General features: G+C 41.6%; 1 protein-coding gene across 2 annotated transcripts; it reads right to left on the bottom strand.

The window, feature by feature from the left end:
• Positions 1-3,504: 3,504 nt before the first annotated feature.
• Positions 3,505-9,083, bottom strand: LOC139707251 (endogenous retrovirus group K member 8 Env polyprotein-like). Of its 2 annotated transcripts, none has more exons than XM_071617892.1 (2): positions 8,718-9,083; positions 3,505-5,841 (listed from the first exon to the last, which is right to left on the bottom strand). In XM_071617892.1, exon 2 carries the CDS (start codon positions 5,794-5,796, stop codon positions 3,913-3,915), a length of 1,884 nt encoding a protein of 627 aa, XP_071473993.1. In that variant the 5' UTR covers positions 5,797-5,841; positions 8,718-9,083; the 3' UTR covers positions 3,505-3,912. The 2 variants fall into 2 exon arrangements, with proteins under 2 accessions (XP_071473993.1, XP_071473994.1); XM_071617893.1 differs by lacking the exon at positions 8,718-9,083 and having other exon boundaries at positions 3,933-4,019; positions 5,557-7,046.
• Positions 9,084-9,418: the final 335 nt, after the last annotated feature.

Genomic DNA, 9,418 nt, shown 5'->3' with positions numbered 1-9,418 from the left:
GAACTCTGGGCTACAGCAATATTCCTGGTCCCAAGCCCTCCAATGTCCACCTGTCACTCCTAAAATAAAATCTGCATTCCTTACTATGGCCAAGATCTCTGCACAAGATGATCTTGCCCACTGCTGGGGATTCACCTAGCACTCTCTCCCTTGGCCTACACTCTAGCTGTTTTTCTAACTTACAAATGTTTACCACAACAGGAACACTTTGCAGGGCTTCCCCCACCTGGAATGCTTTCTCCAAGTCTTTAGTATAGCCTAATGCCTCTGTGTATTTAGGCCTTCATTCAGATACCATTTCCTCAAAGGGGCTGTCCCTGGGAATGTAGCCGCCCCCTCCCAACCCTCCCCCACACAGAGATTGCTGCCTTTTTCTGTTTACTTATTCTACATAATTGTCTTTCATAGCAATTTTCACTGCCCTAAAATTTTTTTTTTCACATATTCATCTGTTATCTTTTCATTTGCTTTTTCCCTCCAGAATCAAGGTAGTTTGTTATGGTATCTGTATAATTCACCACTGAAGCCCCAGGGCCTAAAACAATGTCTAGCACAGAGGAGGCTCTCAAGAAATATATGTTGAATGCATGATGGATGCTTCCCACACTCGTTTCCAGACCACAAGCCCCACCTGGACAGGTGCTGAGGGTTTGGTGAGCTTACACCTAGAGTACGTGCCTGGACTCTGACAGTCACAAATGGTTTGACCTTCTTCACCTATTACATTTTATCTCACCTGTACTCTCCCATCAGGAAGAACAGCTGAGCAGGCTACAGGAGCACTGTGCCTGAACCTTCTAGGTTTTCTCTAACTCTACACTCTTATTCCTGTCAACCCTCTGAGTATACAAACTTCTGAGTTTTACTCTCTGCAAGGTAAAGTAGACTTTGGTTCAAGTAGACTTTGAACCTTTTTTTTGTGCTGGGTTCAAAGTCTACTTGAACCTCTCTGTAGGTGAACATTTGTTTGCTTATTCTACTGCATGAATGCACTTAATCATTTCTATGAAATGCCATTTTGTGTACATATATCAAAATATCACACATACCCTATAAAAGATACTATTATGATTTGTCTATCAAAGTAATATAATACAAATTTTAAATAAAATTAAAGTTAATAAATACATACTTTTTAAAAGCAGGAGGGACCATGTCATGTTCACTACTATATTCCAAGTGCCTCTGTGCATTGAATGTGGCCTGATGTACCTCTGTGGCTCAACAGATTTACTGGATGAATGAACACATGAAGGAAGGGGTAGATCCTGACTTATATTTGGTATATATAGACTGAGAATCTATTTTCCTAATACTTTTGCAAGATATTGAGAACTCAGAAAATAAGCTGTCTCCAGTCTAGAGTTGTTCCTGATTCCCACTGTTTTTGCCTTCTCTCGTTCTGCCTGAGTCGCTAAGCAGCAGTCTCCCACATCAGGAAGGATCTTCCTAATACCCCTCTCAGCTGTCCTCACTGCCTCCAACACCAGTTAGTGGATGCCTGGTAACTTCACCTGGCATTCTGCAAGTTGGCATCTGGATTCCCCACCCCTAACAAGTCCCATGCCTCCTCTTGAATCTGCCATTGCTAAGCACCAGCTGATGATTGCCCAGACAGAAGCCATCTGCTGGTTATTAAGGAAAGTTAAATAAGCAAAGGAGCTCCAGGGAAGTTTGGGGGGAGTGGGGGGAAGACACCATATGCACAGAGAATTGGCAACTGGTTTGCCCCTGTAACACGGGGTTCATTATGGTGATGGTAGGCATGCTTCCTTCAGGATTACTCAGTTTATTGGCTCATGAGAGACTTTCTGAGAAAGCCTGCCCTCATGCTCCTGCCCCACAGAACTTCATTACTTCTGTCAAGACATCACTACTATCCATGTCAGGACATCTGAGTCACAGACTCACTGGGGACCAGGGTGATCTTGGTTAAAGGTGCCAGTTCAATTCAGACCATATACTATTTACTGAAGTTTGTATTGGATAATCAATGTGAGCAAAATAGATAGTGTCACTCTTTTTATGGTGATTATAATAGAGTGGTCAAAGCCATAGTTTGGGTGGTTAAAAAGGAAAGCAAAGAAGGAAATCCAATCAAAAGTGTTTCTCAGAGGGCAGGAAGGGTCAAAATCAAGAATGTCAGAATCAACACTTAAAAGCTGAGCCAAAGCTCTGATAATAAGCTAAAGAATCAAAGTTAGCTTGAAATGGAATGGGGATATAGCAAGTCAGGAAAGAAGCCAGAAAGGTTCTGGGTAACAAGACTAATATTCTTGGAGCTTCCTTTTAATGAGCTTACATTTCCTTGTGCAGAATGTTTTTGTTTTGTTGTTGTTGTTGTTGTTGTTTGTTTCAGATACAAGGCAGACTAGTTCATAGGACTGACTATTCCTTTAGTATTTGTCAATTGACTACCAGGCACTGTATCTTACAGCATGTGATCTGAGATAGAGGCATAAAGATGACCAAAGCTCAGTTGTAGGGTTCTTATAGGCAGATGTGAAAGATAAGAAGCACGTACGCTAAGGTATTAAGACACACAAAGAAGGTTCTGTTTTAATTATCGTGTTATGTTTTGGTTTGGTTTGGTGTTTGCTTTTTTGCTTTATTTTCTTCATGTTAAGAACCTTAAGAGAAATGCTTTGGAAGGTTGAGTTAGAGGACTATTCATTTTGAACTTAACTAATAGGAAATGTGGCATTTTCCTAGGCCTTGGTGCTATGAAGTAGTTTTTCACCTGAAAGTCATAGGGCAGACAATAGCAGTACTGGAACTGAGGCCCTGAGGCAGGACACACAGACGTTTAGTCAGGGAAATATTAGCAATAAAAAAGAGGAAGTGGCAAAGCAAGATAGTATAGTGGAGAGAACCCACCTGGGGCAACTGAGATGAGCAGGGTCAGCTGTTGACCCTGCTACTTAGCAGTTGGGCAAGTAACTTAGCCAGTTTCCTTGTTTGTGGGGATCATTTTCAAAAGCAGCCATCACAGTGGCTCCTGGACTCCTTACAAAGCGATGGCTCTATTCCCTTCTTCAAGAGGAGGAATCCAGTTCCCTCCTGCAGTTTGGGCTGGTCACTTACTTTGAGCAATAGAATGTGGCAGCGATGCAGTACCAGTCCAGGCTCCTGTGTTAGGAAGCCTCACAGCTTCCACTCCCTTCTGCCCTCTAAGAAACCAGCTGCAGAGAGAGACACTCCAGCTAGACACCTCAATGGTGGACAGCCACGTGGACAGAGAGGTAGTTGGAGGAGAACTGAGGAGCAGCAGCAGACAACCAGCACCAAGGAGACCCACTTGGATCTCCCCATCTCAGATGGGCCACGAGATTGTACATCAGACCTGAGATGAGCACTCTTGCCAAGCTCTACCCCAAATCCTGACCTGTTGGATTGGGAAAAGTGAAATGACTGTTATTTTAAATCAATAAGTTTGGGGTGATTTAGATGCTGGCTACAGCTGGTGAATAACCCAAGTATCAAGTTTCTACCACGCGGCCTGCGCAATGGTTTCATTAATGAGGTTCTAGGCATAAAGTTAGTTAGAAGAGATCGAAATAAAACACACAGACACAGTTACCTTATTTCTATTGCCAGGTCCGAGACGGCTCCCCTCTCTGGCTCCGACCTCTAACCGCCCAGCAGGGCAGCAAGGATTACTCAGGGCTAGCAGGAGAGAGAGAGAGTGAACACGCCAGGGAGTAGCCTTTTATTGGGGAACAAGAAATTCAGGGGATAATTCCATCCAATGAAGGTTGAGGGGGGACTGCACTCCAAGGTCAGGGTCAGTGATTGGGCCCCCGGGGTCAGTGGTCAGTCACACCCCCACACGGACGGGTTCTCTCATCAGGAAAGGGCCGGGAAAATTCCGACACAGCCAGAAGCCTCAGACCCTTAACGGGAGTCGCCCAGTCACGTGTCAGGATGGCTTCCCACATATTCCCCCTTTCTATTCTTAAAAATGAGGCGGCAGTTCACTCTTTGGAGTTTCTGTATTCTTGTTCCGAAGACTCGCCATCCTATAATTATAACACAAAAGAGAATTAACAGCAAAGAGAATAATCCAATAATGTACCAGGCCGAGTGTTTAAGAATATTTCCAGGGTTGAATCCATTTAACTCCTTCAATATTTGGTTTGCCAGAGAAGAAGGATCTGAAAAATCAGCTCTATTATTTTGAATGTCTTGGATATGGTGATGAAGTTCCAGAATATCCAAGCTATTATTACTATTTTGCCAAATACCTAATAAATGGTTTTTAACCTTCTCCCAATCCCAGAGAGAAGCATTGTACTTGGCAGCTGTAACACAAACATACTTATAATTGGCATGGCATTTAAGCCTTTCCTTAAATTTTAAGGCTGAAAGTTCATTACCTATGTCTATAACAGTCGCCTCTAAGGCGTTTAATTTAGTCTCAATCCTTTCATCAATATTTACTTGATTACGCAGAGCCTTGGAAGTATTTTGAGCTAAATTATTAAGAAATTTGGCATGCTGAATATTTTGAGACAATGTCAGAGACGCAGAGACAGTTGAGGCAATAAAGGAGACTAGCGCCAAAACACCAACAATTATAACTCCAATAGCACGTTTTGGTCTTGCTAACTGGGCATGAATTTGCTGTAAGACTTGTAAACCAGTATCAGCATACCATGGCTCTGAAATATTAGCAGGTAATAAAACAAAAGAGGGCTGATGAAGTATCAGCACTCCTTTTCCTCCATTATACCTAGTAATACAATTGGTTAGGTTACATTTATTACAAGTAACAATATATCTGTCATCTATCCATTTAACTTTTACATTTCCAATAATTAAAACATAAGGAGATTGGACACAGGCTCGTAAGCCATAGCAAGATCCCTCTTTACAGTTCTTGCCAACAAATTTTGGTAAAGGTTTGTCTGTAAAATGTAAGAATTCTGAGGCAGCAATTAAACGCCAAACATCTTTCTGAACTCCTCCTTTACTATAAGTCAAAATATTACTAACAAATCCTGCAGGTGTCATAGCAGAATTTCTTCGTAATTGTCTTTTATCAATTTTTGGAGACCAGTCTAAAATATACCCACTATCTTTAGACACCTTATGTTGTACAGGAAAGGTATTTACACAATCCATCCATCTAGGAAAGGTGCCAATCTCAATTGTAGAACTATTTGGACAGTGGGGCATCCGTGGAGGTTTTGCAGAAATGACTGGCTTGTTATGGGAGAGTCCCATCTTAATTACTGATCTAGTATAAGGTCTTAAGTCCCCATAAAAAGAATTATTTGTCAGTCTATGTCTACCAATCGCTGTCTTTTCTTCGAATGATACTTTTAGACAGCCGGCATGTTTATCATGTGACCAACACAAAGGTAATTGGGCACTGTAGCCAGAATAATTAAATCTAGTCACATGATTGGGAGTAATATGGGTATCTATAAATCCTCCCATCATGAATGAGTCATTAGTAAATACTGGAATAGATTCTCCAGTCCACACAGCTGGGTGTACCAGGGGTGGATCTGGGAAATATGTCCAGTAAGTGTCTACTTGATCCCCCTTTACCTGACAGCCCAACAGGGCAATTACTGTTGCTACCATCATCACTGGGGTCCTGTTCTCTCCTAGGTGTCGAAGTATTCGGGAAGCCTGGGTTGTTAGCTTCTTCAAGTCTTCCCATGAAATCAGCTTTTCGGCTGGGTCAATCTGGTCTTTCTTCATCCTTTTCCGATATCTCCTCCTTCTGGATAGGGCCTCCTCCTGGTCAATCCTCAGTCGCTTGAATCTGGGTTCTATCTCTTCCATGTCTGATAGCACGTTCAGGTACCCAAATAGGACGAAATGCACCTTCTGGGAAAATACAAGCATGACCTCTACCCCACATTATCACTGGGTCTGGGCCCTTCCACTGACCAGTCTGTAAATCTTTCCACAAAATTCTGCCTAAAGGGCCTGTTACTGAGGGAGACATTTGTCTCTCAGCAGCAGTGTGACCTTCTGCGTCACAGTTTAAAAAATTTAAAACAAACAAGGCATGATTAAGGCTATTTTGGGGAGTCATAAACCTATTCCCCCCCTTTAATTTTTGTAATTGAAGCTTAATAGATAAATGAGCTCGTTCCACAATGGCTTGGCCTTGAGGGTTATAAGGAATTCCTGTTTTATGATTAATTTTAAACTCTTGGCAAGATTGTTGAAAAGAAGAGCTTACATAAGCTGGAGCATTATCTGTTTTAATCTGCATAGGGCACCCTAAAACAGAAAAAGCTGCTAGGCAATGAGAAATTACATGTTGAGTATTTTCCTTAGTACGTGCTGTGGCAAAAATAAATCTAGAATAAGTGTCCACTATGACATGTACATAACATTGCTTACCAAATTGAGGAATATGAGTTACATCCATTTGCCATATTTGATTTGGTTTTAATCCACGGGGATTTACCCCTGATGGCAGAGATGGAGTGTGAATAACACACTTAGGGCATTGGCTTACAATCTGACGAGCTTGTTCTCTAGTAATATTAAATTTTTTACGTAAGCTAGAAGCATTTTGATGATGTAAGGAATGGGAAGCTAGTGCACAGTCATATGAAGACATCTGTTGACAAAAAGCTACTAATTTATCAATCTTGTCATTACCAGAAACTAAGGGTCCTGGAAGATTAGTATGAGCCCGTATGTGCCCTATGAAACATGGGTACTTTCGCATTAGCACTGTCTTTTGTAAATTATGAAATAACTCAAATAACTCTTGTGATGAAGTATACCCAATAACTGAAGTTTCAATATTTTTAGTAACTCCGACTGCATATAAGCTGTCAGAATAAATATTAATAGGCTCATTTGAAAAGTAATTTAAGGCACAAATCAGAGCTTGAAGCTCTGCTCTTTGGGCAGAAGTATAAGAAGTTTGTATTACCTCTGTGTGAACACGACTATAAAAACCTGCTTTACCTGAGTTAGAACCATCCGTGAACACTGATAAAGCTTCATCTATAGGATGTGCACGTACAATCTTTGGAAAAATAAGTGACGTTAATGATGCAAATTGTATAATCGTATCACGAGGATAATGGCTATCTATCTGGCCAGGAAAATCAGCAAAAGCTATCTGCCATGAGCTAGAAGTTTGAAAAAGCCAATTAGTCTGTTGAATAGAAAATGGAATAATTATGATATCAGGCTCAGATCCAATTAATTGTAAAATCCTAGTTCTACCTTTAATTACTAATTGAGCTATAGAATCATGAAAAGGAATTAATGTCTTTTGAGGAGAGTGGGATAAATAAATCCACTCAATAACTCCTAATCTTTGCCATATGGCTCCTGTTGGGGTATGTTCAGTTGGAAATATTAATAAATACACTATTTCTTTAGGATCAACTCTAGTAAGCTGTGCATTTTTAATTGCATGTTCAACTCTCCTTAAAGCCATTCTAGCCTCTAAGGTTAGCTGACGTGGAGAGGTTGGAGAGGGATTTCCTTGTAATATCTGAAATAAGGGACTTAAATTAGAAGTAGTTAGTTTTAAAGATGGCTTCAGCCGATTAGTATCTCTTAAAAGCCTTGAAAATCATTAGGGGTTTGTACGGAAACTGTTCGTTTCGCTCCGGTAAAATTAAAGATGGCGGCCCCCATGGTCGGCGCGATGACGTCACATTGCGCGACCACCTACTTCCTCATTTTCGGCCCGGGGGCGGGCCGACCGGAAGTTTGTGTTCCGGCCAGGCGGAAATGATGACAAGAAGGCGGGCTCATCCGCGCCATCTTGATCCGCCGCACGGGGCTGAGCCTTGCAATATCTATTATCGCCAGTAGATGGAGCCCTGAACTTAAAATTGCGCATGCGACACTCCCGCGCAAAATGATTATTTCTCCCGCAAATGTAACATTTTCCGCGGGGTTTTCGTACTAAATCCTGTGGTTTCAAAGTTTCTTTTATTGCTGCAGCTAGGGCCACTGTTTGTAAATGAGTAGAGTCTATGTCAGAACATAAGCGAATAAACTCAGAAACTGTCCCTTTTTTACGGTGCGGTCTAAGAATATCCTGACAGTATTTATTTGCGTTTTCGAATGCCAATTGCCTAACAATGAACTCACTCGCTCCCGAGTCCCCGATTGACCTGTTTGCAGCCTGGTACAACCGGGCTACGAAATCTGAGTAAGGTTCACTCGCACCTTGCCTGATTTTGGTAAGAACTAAATTGGACTGGTCCTTGGAGACAATCTGCCTCCAGGCACGTTTGGCACAATCAGTTATTTGATTGTACACTACAAAATCATAATTTAACTGTCTTTCTAGGTCAGTAAATTCACCTGTCCCTAGAAACATTTCTACTGGCGTTTCTATATCCTGTCTTTTGTTCTTTTCTGCCTGTTCAGTACAGAAATCAGTCCAGTAAGTCCTCCAAAGTAAGAAATCTCCCCCGCTCAGACAAGATCTGGCTAAAGAAATCCAATCGCTAGGAGGAAGGGGTTGTGAGCAAATATTTTCTATCAGGCTCTGTACAAAAGGCGAATTGGGACCATACGTCTCACATGCACTTTTTAGTTCCTTAATGGTTTTAAATGGGATTACAGCATGAACTCTAACTCTCTGATCTTGTTCATTAACTTGCTCAAAAACTGGAAAAAGTTGAAAACCGCTAGTATCCTCCCCATCTTCCTGTGCTTTCTTAATACCTCGCTGGAACGGGGTAAGAAAAGTCATTGTTAACCCAGCGCACCTGTTAAATTTTGTCCTTTTAGCAGGTACCGGCCGAATTCGAATAGTCTGGACAGGCGGTGTTAAACGCAGCCTGTTAAGATTCCTCTGTAAGTCCTGAATTTCCATGTCTGATTCTTCTCCCTCAGATTGCAAGTCATGGTCAGACTCTGTACTATCGTCATTTTGAATTTGGTTTTCTAAACCACGTGGCGGAGAAGAACTCTGAGCCCCTCTAGGAATCTCTTCCGGATTTTCCTCTGTAGGAAGATCCTCTACCTCTTCCTGAGGGCTTTCTAAGATCTCGGAGGTTTGTCCTCTATGATATTCGTCCCTAGAATCTCCCTGCGGGCTAGTATAGTCCTGCGAGTTTAAAGTCACATTCCTAACCTTGGGTTTGGCTTTTAGCGTTGTCTTTGTTTTTAAACGACCTAAGGGAAAAGGAATTAACTTAGCCTCAGGCGAATTTTCCATTTGAATAGACTTAATAGCCCTTTGCAAGCCTTTTAACAGGTCTTCAGGGGGCCACGAACTTTGACCCATATATTCAAAAAGACAAATTTCTAGAGCTGTCCAAGTTTTCTGAATACTTTCTATGCCTCCAGGTAGTTCATTAGAAAAATAAACCTTTTGTAACTTTCTTCCTAATTTCTCCCAAGTAGATAAATTTGGAGACTCTTGTTCACAAAACCAAGGACAATATTCACCTACAATCTTTAAGAA

The sequence above is a fragment of the Marmota flaviventris genome, chromosome 10 (assembly GCF_047511675.1).
Source record: "Marmota flaviventris isolate mMarFla1 chromosome 10, mMarFla1.hap1, whole genome shotgun sequence".
In the NCBI taxonomy this organism is placed as follows: Eukaryota; Metazoa; Chordata; class Mammalia; order Rodentia; family Sciuridae; genus Marmota; species Marmota flaviventris.
Note: the sequence above shows the minus strand (reverse complement) of the source record. Positions and strands in the feature narration are given on the sequence as shown.

What these genes read in the sequence shown, in the direction of transcription:
- LOC139707251 (XM_071617892.1), bottom strand. Translation starts at nt 5,796, where the DNA reads ATGGAAGAGATAGAACCCAGATTCAAGCGACTGAGGATTGACCAGGAG.